Consider the following 15,692-nt stretch of genomic DNA (forward strand, 5'->3'; position numbering starts at 1 on the left):
TCCAAAGTTTTGGGGAAATTCCCATTGAAATCAATGGGGCATTCTTCAAAGTTCCGTAACTCCCACATTTTTCATCTGATTCAAACTGTTCCAACTTCAAAATATTTAGCCTGTATGTGCTCCCTTTCAAAAATTCTAAAAAAAATCCAGGATTTCAATTCAACTTTAGCATTGGAGCGTCACATGCAATTCCTTCAGGAATTGCCTCATCTAGTTTGTCTATAAAATTGTTATAATTATACCTCTGCAAAACATTGTAAGCTTATTAACAATAAAGTAAACAACACACTGGTCTTTCCTCGTCTCCCACCGTGGTTACAGTAAAGCCAAGTGCTTCATCATATTCTGGTACAGCAAAAAAAAGTATGTTTCCTGAGGTCATATGCACCGTGCCCCACTATTTGAGAAGGACTGGGTTAACATGTGTCAAGTACCAAGTTAAGTGACTCTGAAGTGTACGGCGGAAAAATTGGCTAAAATTATTAGCATGATAATATTGGCATGTTAGCTTGCACAGGTTAGCATGCTAACAGTTAATTTTAGCATGCTAACAGTTAATAGATGTCAAGTACCAAAGTATATGGCTCTGGGGTAAACGGTTACCAAACTAACAAAAAAAGTTAGCATGTTAATGTTTGCATGTTACAGTTAGCAAGCTAACACTTAGCAAACACTTAACATGTAGCAAAACAAGTGGGCATGCAAATAGTAAGTATACTGTTTGTCAAGTACCAAGTTGTATGACTCTGGGGTTAACGGTTGTAAAATTTGCAAAAAAAAAGTTAGCGTGTTAATATTGGCATGCTAGCATGCTTATGTTAATATGTTAACAGTTAGCATATGTCCAGTGCCAAGTTATATGACTCTGGGGTAAACAGTTGCAAAATTAACAAAAAAAGTTGGGTATGTTATTCGTTAAGATTAGCATGCTGACAATTATAAGATGTCAAAAACTAAGTTATATAACTCGGGTAAACAGTGGCAAAATCAGTAAAAAAATGTATTAAAAAAATTGCCATGTCAATATTAGCACGGTAACAGGTAGCATATGTCAAGTAACAATTTATGACTTTGGGGTAAACAGTTGCAAAATTTGCCCAGAAAAAAAAGTTATCATTCTAACAGTAAGTACATTTCAAATACCACATTATGTGACTTGGGTAAACAGTTGTAAAATTAACAAAAAAGGTTAGCATGCTAACAGTTAGCAAATGTTAAGTACCAAGTTAAATGGCTCGGGTAAAGGGCTGCAAAATTAGCAAAAAAAAGTTGGCATGTCAATATTAGCATGATAACAGTTAGCATATATCAATTACCAAATTAAATAACTCTGGGGTAAATGGTTGCAAATTTTGCAAAAAAGATGTTAGCATGCTAACAGTAAGTATATGTCAAATGCCAAGTTATATGGCTCTGGGGTAAGCATGCTAATTTTAGCGGGCTAACATTCTAAGGTTATCATGCTAACATTCTAAGGTTATCATGCTAACAATAAGTATATGTCAAGTACTAAGTTATGACTCAAAATTTGCAAAAAATAAATAAAAGTTAGCTCATGCTACATTTGTGCCTCACACCTTTGTAAGTGTGTTTTGTCTCCTGGCTGCATCTTTTCCCTCATTGTTGATCTTTAGAATGGCTTTGTGCTCTCCCACCAGACTTGCACCTGGCAGCTGAGCTGGGTAAAACTCTCCTGGAGCGCAACAAGGAGCTGGAGGACTCCCTGCAGCAGATGTACGTCAACAATGAGGAGCAAGTGCAGGAGATCGAGGTACACGCACATCTAGGAGCAAATAAGCAGCCTAACAAAGTTAACAAAAAGTACACAAAGTCGTACGGTTCGGGAAAGCAAACACCATTTTTTAAAAGGATAATATTTGGAGCATGTGATTGGACCGTCATGCAGCGTTCAGGCTAAATGAGGACTGGTCTTCCTTGTGCAGTACCTGTCCAAGCAGCTGGAGATGTTGCGGGACATGAACGAGCAGCACGCCAAAGTCTACGAGCAGCTGGACGTGACCGCCAGAGAGTTGGAGATCACTAATGAGAAGCTGGTGCTGGAGAGCAAGGCCTCGCAGCAGAAAATAGACAGGTGAGCTTCTTGCATCATCATCATTATTAGTATTATTATTAAGGTTCCATATTATTTTTATATACTTCCACAATAACGTATTATAAGGGTGTGGCACAAGATCTCCACAGTTAAAAAAGTGCTTTTAGTGAACATACTGTATCGTAAACACTGATTTATGTGTCTGTAGCTTTAATGCTAATGAACTGTAGTTTTAATGCTAATGAGCTTTATCTTAAATGCTAATGAGCTGTGTTTGTCCACGCCAGCGTTGCCAGATGTATCATAATTATTGTTTGTAATATCATTTCACCCTCTTTCTATTGGCAAACACTATAGGTGTCCTAAATTGATATTGATATCGGCTATCGGTATATTAGCAATAAAAAACAAGTAATGGATGATATTAGCTCGCATGTTAAATGTGCGGTACAAGCAGTACTGCAGTGTGTTAACTTTTGTGTGATATCATGTGCGATACAAACAGTCCTGCAGCGTGTTTACTTGTGTGGGATATCATGTGCGATACAAGCAGTCCTGCAGCGTGTTTACTTGTGTGATACAAGCAGTCCTGTAGCGTGTTTACGTGTGTGATATCATGTGCGATACAAGCAGTCCTGCAGAGTGTTTACTTGTTATGTCATGTGCGATACAAGCAGTCCTGCAGCGTGTTTACTTGTGTGTGATACAAGCAGTCCTGCAGAGTGTTTACTTGTGTGGGATATCATGTGCGATACAAGCAGTCCTGCAGCGTGTTTACTTGTGTGTGATACAAGCAGTCCTGCAGAGTGTTTACTTGTGTGGGATATCATGTGCGATACAAGCAGTCCTGCAGCGTGTTTATTTGTGTGGGATATCATGTGCGATACAAGCAGGCCTGCAGAGTGTTTACTTGTGTGTGATATCATGTGTGATACAAGCAGTCCTGCAGAGTGTTTACTTGTGTGGGATACCATGTTCGATACAAGCAGTCCTGCAGCGTGTTTACTTGTGTGTGATATCATGTTCGATACAAGCAGTCCTGCAGAGTGTTTACTTGTGTGTGATATCATGTTCGATACAAGCAGTCCTGCAGAGTGTTTACTTGTGTGTGATATCATGTGTGATACAAGCAGTCCTGCAGAGTGTTTACTTGTGTGTGATATCATGTTCGATACAAGAAGTCCTGCAGAGTGTTTACTTGTGTGTGATATCATGTTCGATACAAGCAGTCCTGCAGCGTGTTTACTTGTGTGTGATATCATGTTCGATACAAGCAGTCCTGCAGCGTGTTTACTTGTGTGTGATATCATGTTCGATACAAGCAGTCCTGCAGAGTGTTTACTTGTGTGTGATATCATGTTCGATACAAGCAGTCCTGCAGAGTGTTTACTTGTGTGTGATATCATGTTCGATACAAGCAGTCCTGCAGCGTGTTTACTTGTGTGTGATATCATGTTCGATACAAGCAGTCCTGCAGAGTGTTTACTTGTGTGTGATATCATGTTCGATACAAGCAGTCCTGCAGCGTGTTTACTTGTGTGTGATATCATGTTCGATACAAGCAGTCCTGCAGAGTGTTTACTTGTGTGTGATATCATGTTCGATACAAGCAGTCCTGCAGCGTGTTTACTTGTGTGTGATATCATGTTCGATACAAGCAGGCCTGCAGAGTGTTTACTTGTGTGTGATATCATGTTCGATACAAGCAGTCCTGCAGAGTGTTTACTTGTGTGTGATATCATGTTCGATACAAGCAGTCCTGCAGCGTGTTTACTTGTGTGTGATATCATGTTCGATACAAGCAGTCCTGCAGAGTGTTTACTTGTGTGTGATATCATGTTCGATACAAGCAGTCCTGCAGCGTGTTTACTTGTGTGTGATATCATGTTCGATACAAGCAGTCCTGCAGAGTGTTTACTTGTGTGTGATATCATGTTCGATACAAGCAGTCCTGCAGCGTGTTTACTTGTGTGTGGTATCATGTTCGATACAAGCAGGCCTGCAGAGTGTTTACTTGTGTGTGATATCATGTTCGATACAAGCAGTCCTGCAGAGTGTTTACTTGTGTGTGATATCATGTTCGATACAAGCAGTCCTGCAGAGTGTTTACTTGTGTGTGATATCATGTTCGATACAAGCAGTCCTGCAGCGTGTTTACTTGTGTGTGATATCATGTTCGATACAAGCAGTCCTGCAGCGTGTTTACTTGTGTGTGATATCATGTTCGATACAAGCAGTCCTGCAGAGTGTTTACTTGTGTGTGATATCATGTTCGATACAAGCAGTCCTGCAGCGTGTTTACTTGTGTGTGATATCATGTTCGATACAAGCAGTCCTGCAGCGTGTTTACTTGTGTGTGATATCATGTTCGATACAAGCAGTCCTGCAGAGTGTTTACTTGTGTGTGATATCATGTTCGATACAAGCAGTCCTGCAGCGTGTTTACTTGTGTGTGATATCATGTTCGATACAAGCAGTCCTGCAGCGTGTTTACTTGTGTGTGATATCATGTTCGATACAAGCAGTCCTGCAGAGTGTTTACTTGTGTGTGATATCATGTTCGATACAAGCAGTCCTGCAGCGTGTTTACTTGTGTGTGATATCATGTTCGATACAAGCAGTCCTGCAGCGTGTTTACTTGTGTGTGATATCATGTTCGATACAAGCAGTCCTGCAGAGTGTTTACTTGTGTGTGATATCATGTTCGATACAAGCAGTCCTGCAGAGTGTTTACTTGTGCATAGCTGGACAGACAGTTGACATCTAAAGGTCCTCTGATAAGCACATCATTTCTTCTCTATTTTAGTAACGTCATTTACAAAAAGTAAACATGCTAGGCTGTAGGCTACTAGGAGCTAGCAGCTACACAACAGCTAAGCACACAATTGCACCCAAGCTAGACATACGTAATAATCATTGAACAATATTGCAGGTAAAAAAAATCACATTGGTCAATATAAACAAGTATCAAATAATAATGGTTGCTTATTACTTACACTTACAAAGTCTCCAAGGCTAAGTAACCTGTAACAAACATGTCACCACCATTCTTCCAAAAGCGCATTGGTGAGGTCACACACTGATGTTGGTCGAGAAGGCCTGGCTCTGTCTTCGTTCTAATTCATCCCAAAGGTGTTCTATCGGGTTCAGGTCAGGACTCTGTGCAGGCCAGTCAAGTTCATCCACACCAGCCTCTGTCATCCATGTCTTTATGGACCTTGTGGTGCACAGTCATGTTGGAGGAGGAAGGGCCCGCTCCAAACTGTTCCCACAAGGTTGGGAGCATAGAATTGTCCAAAAGCCGACAGTGGACTTTGGAATATTTAGGAGCGAGGAAATTTCACAACTGGATTTGTTGCACAGGTGGCATCCTATGACACGCTGGAAATCACTGAGAGCGGCCCATTCTTTCACAAATGTTTATAGAAACAGTCTGCATGCCTAAGTGTTTCATTTTATACACCTGTGGCCGGGCCAAGTGATTAGGACACCTGATTCTCATCATTTGGATGGGTGGCCAAATACTTTTGGCAATATAGTTTATGTATCATACTTTTCTTCAAAATACAATCATTTTTGGTACGATAATTTGGCATATCCCATCTGGCAACCATGCTGTGTTTGACAGTGTTGTGATGTCACACACTGTAACAACACTAGCATAGCTGCATCATGCTAGGTTAGAAACATCTCAGCAGTACATACACTTTCATTGGTTGACCTAGTACAGTATTTGCTACTTATCATATTAGCATACCCATAATCCACCATTTCCCCCTGAGAACTCTCATGATCAGCAACTTGACGTGAGTCTTTGTTCTAAGCTGCTGCTTGAGGCGCTAATCCTTGCGGATCTGTGATTGTCATTACTGTACCTGAAATCACCATGACGTGTGTGTGTGTGTGTGTGTGTGTGTGTGTGTGTGTGTGTGTGTGTGTGTGTGTGTGTGTGTGTGTGTGTGTGTGTGTGTGTGTGTGTGTGTGTGTGTGTGTGTGTGTGTGTGTGTGTGTGTGTGTGTGTGTGTGTGTGTGTGTGTGTGTGTGTGTGTGTGTGTGTGTGTGTGTGTGTGCAGGTTGACGGGCACCATGGAGACGTTGCAGGGTCAGGTGGACAGTCTGACCACACGAATGGAGGAGCTGAGAACTTTGGAGGAGCTGAGGGTCCTCAGAGAGCGCAAAGAACGACGCAAGACAGTCCACTCCTTTCCTTGCCTTAAAGAACTGTGCACTGCACCAAGGTGAAACTTTTACTACACTTTTGAAAAACTTTAGTACACTTTTACTATACTTACTACACTTTTAAAATACTTTAGTACATGTTTACTACTTTTATTACATTTTTACTCCACTTTTATAACACTTTAATACACTTTTAGAACACTTTAATACACTTTTAGAACACTTTAATACACTTTTACTCCACTTTTATAACATTTTTATTACACTTTTACTACACTTTTACAACACTTTAGTACACTTTTACAACACTTTAGTACACTTTTAGAACACTAATATACTTTTACTACACTTTTACTACATTTTTACTACACTTTTAGAACACTTTAATACACTTTTACTCCAATTTTATAACATTTCTACTACAGTTTTACAACACTTTAGTAAACTTTTACTACACTTTTAGAACACTAATACACTTTTACTACACTTTTAGAACACCTTAAGAACACTTTAATACGCTTTTACTACACTTTTAGAACACCTTAATACACTTTCACTACACTTTTAGAACACTTTAGTAAACTCATACTACACTTTTAGAACACTTTTACTACACTTTTACAGCATTTTAGTACACTTTTAGGACACTTCAGTACACTTTTACTACACTTTTAGAACACTTTACTACACTTTTACTACACTTCTAGAACACTTGTACTACACTTAAGTACACTTTTAGAACACTAGTAAACGCATACTACACTTGTACTACACTTTTAGAACACTTTAATACACTTTTACTACACTTGTACCACACTTGTACTACACTTTTAGAACACTTTAATACAATTTTACTACACTTGTACCACACTTGTACTACACTTTTAGAACACTTTAATACACTTTTACCACACTTGTACTACACTTTTAGAACACTTTAGTTCACTTAATTTTGTATTACACTTTAACTACATTTTTAGAATACTTCAGTACACATTTACTACACTTGTACTGCACATTTTTACTACACTTTTAGTATACTTTTACTACACTTGTACCACACTTAAGTACATTTGTACTACACTTGTACTACACTTGTACTGCACTTTTACTACACTTTTAGAACAGTTTAGTAAACTCATACTACACTTTACACTTTAGTACACATTTACTACACTTTTAGAACACTTAAGTACACTTTTACTATACTTTTAGTGCACTTTTACTACACTTGTACCACACTTTTAGAACACTTAAGTACACTTTTCCTACACTTGTACTGCACTTTTACTACACTTTTAAAAGATTAGTACAATTACTACACTTTTAAAACACTGTAGTACACTTTTACTACACTTATTACATTTTTACTACACTTTTAAAACACTTTAGTTCACTCAATATGTTTTTACTACACTTTTAAAACACTTTAGTACACTTTTAGGACACTTCAGTACACTTTTATTACACTTTTACTACACTTTTAGAACACTTTACTACACTTTTAGAACACTTGTACTACACTTTAGTAAACTCATACTACACTTTTAGAAAACTTTAGTTCACTTTTACTACACTTTTAGAACACTTCAGTACACTTTTACTACACTTTTAGAACACTTGTACTACACTTAAGTACACTTTTAGAACACTTTAGTAAACTCATACCACACTTTAACTACACTTTTAGTACACATTTACTACACTTGTACTACACTTTTAGAACACTTTAGTACACTTGTACTACACTTTTGGAACACTTAAGTACAGTTTAGTACACTTTTACTACACTTTTATAATACTTATTACACTTTTACTACACTTGTACTACACTTTTAGAACACTTTAGTACACTTGTACTACACTTAAGTACACTTTTAGAACACTTTAGTACACTTGTACTACACTTGTACTACACTTTTGGAACACTTAAGTACAGTTTAGTACACTTTTACTACACTTTTATAATACTTATTACACTTTTACTACACTTGTACTACACTTTTAGAACACTTTAGTACACTTGTACTACACTTTTGGAACACTTAAGTACAGTTTAGTACACTTTTACTACACTTGTATTACACTTTTAGAATACTTATTACACTTTTACTACACTTGTACTACACTTTTAGAACACTTTAGTACACTTGTACTACACTTTTGGAAGACTTAAGTACAGTTTAGTACACTTTTACTACACTTGTATTACACTTTTAGAATACTTTAGTACACTTTTACTGCACTTGTACTGCACTTTTAGAACACTTTAGTACACTTGTAGGACACGTTAGGAGACTTAATAAATTTTTTCTACACTTGTACCACTCTTAATATATTTTTACTACACTTTAACTACTCTTTTACTTATGGGTGTAACGGTACGTGTATTTGTATTGAACAGTTTCGGTACGGGGGTTTCGGTTCGGTTCGGTTCGGAGGTGTACCGAACGAGCTTCCACACAAACATTAAGTAGCCAAAAGCTAAAGTCTTAACAAGCTGCTCCGCGTTCTGCCTATGTCTCTGTCAGTACTCTACACAACACCCAGCATTGTCCCACCCACACAACCATCTGATTGGTTACACACGGAGCGGTAACAGCCAATCAGCAGTGCGTATTCAGAGCGCATGGAATCAGTGCTCCAGCGTCGAGCAGATAGGTGTTTAGCAGGTGAGCATCAGGCAGCGGACTCTCTCCAAAGTATAACAAACACCTCCCAGTCAACTACTGGTAACATCACTATGAGCCCGTTGACCTTCTAGAAACCTAAACGGCAGCTCAGCACGCTCGCAGTCCTGGCTTGAGGTGAAGGCTAATTAGCTTTTAGCGTAACGTTGGCTCATGTTGCCGTGTGCGTGCGTGCGTGCGTGTGTGTGTGTGTGTGTGTGTGTGTGCGTGCGTGCGTGTGTGTGTGTTACGGACAGCAAAGCCCTGTCTGTCTGTTGTTTCACTTGACCTTTTTCTGTGTTGATTGAGCTGTGTTGAAGCAGCAAAAAAGGACATGATGCTAAATGAAGAGTTTCTGTCTCTGATAGTTGATATAATAATGTAAGTGCATCATTAAGCCTACATGAACTCCATGGTGTTCAGGGATGAATAGACTCTCCTATTGCTGTTGTACTATTTTTTCAACTATAGTTACATTAATCATTAGTAATGTAGCAGCCTAGTTTTGAATGGCAGGGTCCCTGCTAGCACATGTTGATACAAATATAACATTTACATAATAAAAATCAACTACAGGCTTCCCAAATGCTGTAATAAACTAAGCATGATGAGTTGACTTGAAACTGTTTAGTGTTGCACTTTTTATATGTACAGGAAAAGTTTTGTCATTTTATTTAATCTGAGAAACAACTAGAGGCAGTTTAATGTTGATTAACGTGGGCAGAATTATTATAGTCTTCCCAATGTTAAAAGGATAAAGCCATTGTTTACACATTTGGTAAATAAATAACCAAAAAATGTATATTTTGTTGTTTTCTTACTGTACTGAAAATGAACCGAACCGTGACCTCTAAACCGAGGTATGTACCGGACCGATATTTTTGTGTACCGTTACACCTCTACTTTTACTATAATTTTACTATACTTGTACTACACTTTTAAAACACTTTAGTACACTTTTAATACTTTTTTACGACACGTTTACTGCACTTTTACTACACTTTTAGAACACTTCACTTTTAGAACACTTTCGTACACTTTTAGGACACTTCAGCACACTTTTACTACACTTTTAAAACACTTTAGTACACTTTTAATACTTTTTTACTACACGTTTACTGCACTTTTACTACATTTAGAACACTTTAGTACACTTTTAGGACACTTCAGCACACTTTTAGAACACTTGTACTACACTTTTAGAACACTTTAGTACACTTTTAATACTTTTTAACTACACGTTTACTGCACTTTTACTTCACTTTTAGAACACATTAGTACACTTCAATACACTTACTACACTTTTAAACATCTTGTACTACACTTAAGTACACTTTTAGAACACTTTAGTAAACTCATACTAGACTTTTACTACACTTTAGAACACTTCAGTACACTTTTACTACACTTGTGCCACACTTTAGTACACATTCACTACACCTTTAGAACACTTTTACTACACTTGTATCACACTTGTACTACACTTTTAGAACACTTAAGTACACTTTAACTACATTTTTAGAACACATTAGTACACTTTAGTACATTTAATACGCTTTAGTACACTTTTACAACACTTACTACACTTTTAGAACATTTTACTACATATGGAACACTTTAGTATGCTTTTAGAACACTTTAGTACACTTTTACCAAACTTAGAACCCTTTTACTTGTACTACACTTTTAGAACACTTTAGTAAATGAATATAAATGGGTTATACTTGTATAGCGCTTTTCTACCTTCAAGGTACTCAAAGCGCTTTGACAATATTTCCACATTCACCCATTCACACACACATTCACACACTGATGGAGGGAGCTGCCATGCAAGGCGCTAACAAGCAGCCATCAGGAGCAAGGGTGAAGTGTCTTGCCCAAGGACACAACGGACATGACTAGGATGGTAGAAGGTGGGGATTGAACCCCAGTAACCAGCAACCCTCCGATTGCTGGCACGGCCACTCTACCAACTTCGCCATACACTTTTAGAACACTTTATCTACAATTTTAGAAAACTTTAGTACACTTTTACTACACTTAATATATTTCTACTACACTTTTATTACACTTACATGTTTTACTCTTTGTACACTTTTATTACACTTATTACTCTTTTATTATTCATGCGTTCGTTACATCTCGTCTCGATTACTGTAATGTATTATTTTCGGGCCTCCCTATGACTAGCATTAAAAGATTACAGTTGGTACAAAATGCGGCTGCAAGGCTTTTGACAAAAACAAGAAAGTTTGATCATATTACGCCTATACTGGCTCACCTGCACTGGCTTCCTGTGCACTTAAGATGCGACTTTAAGGTTTTACTACTTACGTATAAAATATTACACGGTTTAGCTCCAGCCTATCTCGCCGATTGTATTGTACCATATGTCCCGACAAGAAATCTGCGTTCAAAGAACTCCGGCTTATTAGTGATTCCCAGAGCCAAAAAAAAGTCTGCGGGCTATAGAGCGTTTTCTATTCGGGCTCCAGTACTCTGGAATGCCCTCCCGGTAACAGTTAGAGATGCTACCTCAGTAGAAGCATTTAAGTCCCATCTTAAAAATCATTTGTATAATCTAGCCTTTAAATAGACCCCCCCTTTTTTAGACCAGTTGATCTGCCGTTTCTTTTCTTCTCTCCTCTTCTCCCCTGTCCCTTGCGAGGGGGAGTTGCATAGGTCCGGTGGCCATGGATGAAGTGCTGGCTGTCCAGAGCCGGGACCCCGGGTGGACCACTAGCCTGTGCATCGGTTGGGGACATCTCTGCGCTGCTGACCCGTCTCCGCTCGGGATGGTTTCCTGTTGGCCCCGCTGTGGACTGGACTCCCGCTGATGTGTTGGATCCACTGTGGACTGGACTTTCACAATATTATGTCAGACCCACTCGACATCCGTTGCTTTCGGTCTCCCCTAGAGGGCGGGGGGTTACCCACATATGCGGTCCTCTCCAAGGTTTCTCATAGTCATTCACCGACGTCCCACTGGGGTGAGTTTTTCCTTGCCCGTATGTGGGCTCTGTACCGAGGATGTCGTTGTGGCTTGTACAGCCCTTTGAGACACTTGTGATTTAGGGCTATATAAATAAACATTGATTGATTGATTGATTGATTACACTTTTACTACCTTTTTATTACACATTTAGTCCACTTTGATTACGCTTTTAATCCCTTTTAGTACATTTTGAGTCCACTTTCCTGACTCGTATCACACATTGATGTCACTTTATATATTTAGCATATTTTATAATAACTTGTATTACACCTTTAGTCCACTTTTATTTAACTATTTAGCTTTTATTCCCTTTTTTCAGTTGTACAACATTTTGAGTCCACTTTTATTGGGCTTCTATTTCACTTTCATTTAGCTTTTATTCCACTTTTATTTCCAGAAGAGTTCATTTTCATCCCACGTGCCACACGGAGCAACACGATGCGTCACCATGGCTCACAGACCCAGCAGATTTTGATCTTTCTTCTTTGTTTTTGTGAAGCTACGAGGACGGCTTCCTCCTGGCCAACCCGGGCAGCGTGGATTTGGTCGAGCGACAGCCGGCAGAGGAGGAGAACGAGCGTCTGAGAGGCGTGGCCTCGTCTCTGCGCGCCGCCGTGTCCGCCGAGCGCTCCAAGCGGGAAGGAGCGGAGCGCGAGTGCGCCGCCGTGCTGCAGGAGTTCGTACGCCTGGAGGAGCGTCTCCTGGGCGCCGAGGGCTGCCAGTTGCGAGTTCGGGAGCTGGAGGCGGAGCTCCGGGAGATGCAGCTGCTGAGGAAGTCCAGGGTGAGTCTGACGGAGGACGGCATGGAGTCGCTGCTCGGCAACGGGCCGGAGACGGACACGCCCGACGAGGACAGCGCGGCGGCTTCGGAGGCGGCGGGCGATGCAGGTGAGGCGGGAGCGCCCGTGAGGAAAAGCTGCAGCGACACGGCTCTGAACGCCATCAGCATCCGCGACCCCCCGGGCAGGCGGCAGGCGGGACGCAAGCGAGGAATGTCCATCCTGAGCGAGGTGGACGAGCAGTACCATGCCCTGCTGGAGAAGTACGAGGAGCTGCTGGGCAAGTGTCGGCGCCACCAAGACGACCTTTGTCACGCCGAGGTGCAGACCTCCCGACCCGTGTCCAGGGACCCCTCCATCAAGGACTACGGCCTGGCCGTGGCGGAGGAGGCGCGGGCCCCGCCCACTCCCCCTCACACCCCCTCCACGCCGGAAGCCCTGGAGGGCATCAGCAGGCAGGTGGAGCAGGTGGACCAGCGCCTGGGGCAGAACACGCCCGAGTACAAGACCCTCTTCAAGGAGATCTTCTCCCGCCTGCAGAAGACCAAGAGCGACGTCAACGCCGGCAAGAGCAGGAAGAGCCACAAGTGACCTTTGAACCCTGCTTCAAGGGGCCATTTTCAGACGTAATCAAGTCGTCTTGCTTCAAGCCGAGATGCAGATTATTACTCTCAAACATGCAGGAGTGTCTGGAAAGGTGATTTAACCCTCAGGGGACAAAAAAAGGTGGGTTTTTTGTCCTTAAAGTAAATTTTTGCTGTGTTTTGGTGTTAATTATTCATAATTCAAAGAGGGTTATTTCATGTAAAATAAAAATCTATTAATATTATAAGGATAACAAAAATATTTTGGATTTTTTTTTTGCTCAGATCTCTCAAACAAAAGAAAAACAAAATTAAAATGTATTTACATAAAAATACCAAAGAAAATCCCCAACTTGTAATGATTAATTTTAAGCTTTTAAAGGTATTGATCAAATGTTAGTTTTCAGTAATTATTAGTTTTAAATGATGTACTATTATGTTAGCATACATCGTTTTACTAATTTAAACATGCAACATTATTGATCAAAATGTTTTTTTAGAAGATCAAAGTAAATTAAACATATTACATGTGATACTTTTAGAGAGTGCTGTTTTTCTTTGAGAAATCTGAACAAAAAGGCCAAAAAAAGTATATATATATTTGATGTCCTTTAAAAGCCTAAATAATTTTGTCCTGTTTGGCTTGATAATTAAAATATCCCCAGAGGGTTAAATAATCTTTTAATCCTCCACCTGCTCCTTAATCACGCTGCAACATTTAACCTCTTATGAATTGCCAAACTACTGTGTGCTGAAGCCCGTTTTCCCCCAGCATGCATTGCAGGACGACTGAACACACTGACGGAAGAAAGAATGCATTATTGTTATGAAAGAGGATTTGAACACTTTATTTGTGAATGACATGTACCCAAACCAGACAAAAAGATGGAAATAGATCTGCTGCCCTTGGAAGAAAAACACTAAGAGAATAACAATCACTTGCTGATGTTCAGGAAAAGGAGGCGCAGTCAATGCTTGGAATGACCATATAAGGAATATGCAACAGGAAGTCTAATGGTTGTCCAGTTCCAGTGAGTTTGAAGGCTACACAGCAGCTGCCAAAACACGCAGATTTGTTAACCTTTGGGAGGAAAAGGTGACCTGAATGCCAAATCATTTAGCAAGAAATGAGCAGCAAGAAGAGTGTCAGCGCGCACACACACACACACACACACACACACACACAAAGGCAGAGGAGGTGATCCTAAAAACAACAAATTAAATCATAACTTTTTGGATGACTGACGCCAAAACAAAATTGGACTTTTGTGCAGTTATTTTTTCCATTCTCAATTTGCAGGTTTAATACTTTGAAGAAAACATGAAAGAAAAAAGAAGGAATGGTGAGGAAGAGGAAGAAGGTCAATCCTTCCAGTCCTTCTTGATGCTGAGGCTCCACTCCCAGGACAGATGGTCGTGTTTGTCGTCGTCTGTGAACTTGGACTTGATGTTGTAAGTGCCGCGCGCCAACATGCCTTTAGGCGCCTCTTCTGCGCTGGTCAGGAACTCGTACTCCTCGCTGGGCTTGGGGCCGTAGCTGCCCACCATGTAGTCCGACTTGTCCACTGCAGGAGGTCAAAGATCATGGAAGGTTGGCATCTACGAGCTAGCTTATCTGTGTTAGCGTATCGTTGTTACCATTTGTGAGTTAACTTATCTTTAACATGTGTGAGTTGGCTTGCATTTTTTAGCATCTGGCAGTTAGCTAATCTCTGTTAGAGACTGAGCGTTAGCTTGCATTTGTGAGTCAGCCAATCTTTGTTGGCGTCTGCGAATTAGCTGCCCTTTGTTAGCATGTGAGTTAGCGTACCTTTGACACCTTTCCTGAAAGACTGCTGGATGTACTTCAGACCCGACACGATCTCTTTGTTGACCTGCAAAGAGGACATGTCAGCACAAAGATGGCCGACTTCCATTGTCACTCTCTCACCTTGAAGTTGACTTTTATTTTGTACTCCACACCCTCTTTCAACACAAAGGGATTCTTCTTGAAGTTCTCCAGATCTCCTGTCCAAGAAGAAGACAACTGGCACATGAATTCAGATCAAATAATAATAAATGTTGATGGAGAAAACAAGTGAGGAAATATTCAATAATAAAGTAATAATAATAAAGCAGCCAGTGATAACAAACATGCAGTACACGTTGTGACCACCAGGTGGCAATCTAGCTCATGTTGGTGTATAAGGTTGATGGGAGGGGCCTATCACCAGGTGTGTTTGGAGGTAAGAGGAAGCGGAGGGAGCCCACGCATCACAGGGAGAACATGCACAGAAAGACCCAGAGCCCGTAAAAATGTATTTTACACATTTATACAAAATATTCACATTAATACATATATATACACACACACATTCATATATACGTGTGTGTATATATATATAGATATACATACATATATACTCAAATATATATATATATTCATATAGATAT

At 40.1% G+C, this 15,692-nt stretch overlaps 2 protein-coding genes across 2 annotated transcripts in view; one reads left to right on the forward strand and one right to left on the reverse strand.

The window, feature by feature from the left end:
* The window catches only part of LOC133652154 (cerebellar degeneration-related protein 2-like), a 28,469-nt gene extending 14,028 nt beyond the window's left edge, over positions 1–14,441 (forward strand). The window contains exons 2-5 of the mRNA XM_062050583.1: positions 1,659–1,771; positions 1,944–2,092; positions 6,127–6,291; positions 12,396–14,441. Of these exons, the coding sequence (XP_061906567.1) occupies positions 1,659–1,771; positions 1,944–2,092; positions 6,127–6,291; positions 12,396–13,266 (1,298 nt within the window). The 3' untranslated portion in view covers positions 13,267–14,441. The remainder of the gene's footprint in view (positions 1–1,658; positions 1,772–1,943; positions 2,093–6,126; positions 6,292–12,395) is intronic.
* Positions 14,092–15,692, reverse strand: part of LOC133652155 (rho GDP-dissociation inhibitor 1-like) — a 44,865-nt gene continuing 43,264 nt past the window's right edge. The window contains exons 4-6 of the mRNA XM_062050584.1: positions 15,190–15,266; positions 15,070–15,133; positions 14,092–14,824 (exon numbers count right to left, since the gene is read on the reverse strand). Coding sequence (XP_061906568.1) covers positions 14,622–14,824; positions 15,070–15,133; positions 15,190–15,266 — 344 coding nt within the window. The 3' untranslated portion in view covers positions 14,092–14,621. The remainder of the gene's footprint in view (positions 14,825–15,069; positions 15,134–15,189; positions 15,267–15,692) is intronic.

Source organism: Entelurus aequoreus, linkage group LG06 (assembly GCF_033978785.1).
Source record: "Entelurus aequoreus isolate RoL-2023_Sb linkage group LG06, RoL_Eaeq_v1.1, whole genome shotgun sequence".
In the NCBI taxonomy this organism is placed as follows: Eukaryota; Metazoa; Chordata; class Actinopteri; order Syngnathiformes; family Syngnathidae; genus Entelurus; species Entelurus aequoreus.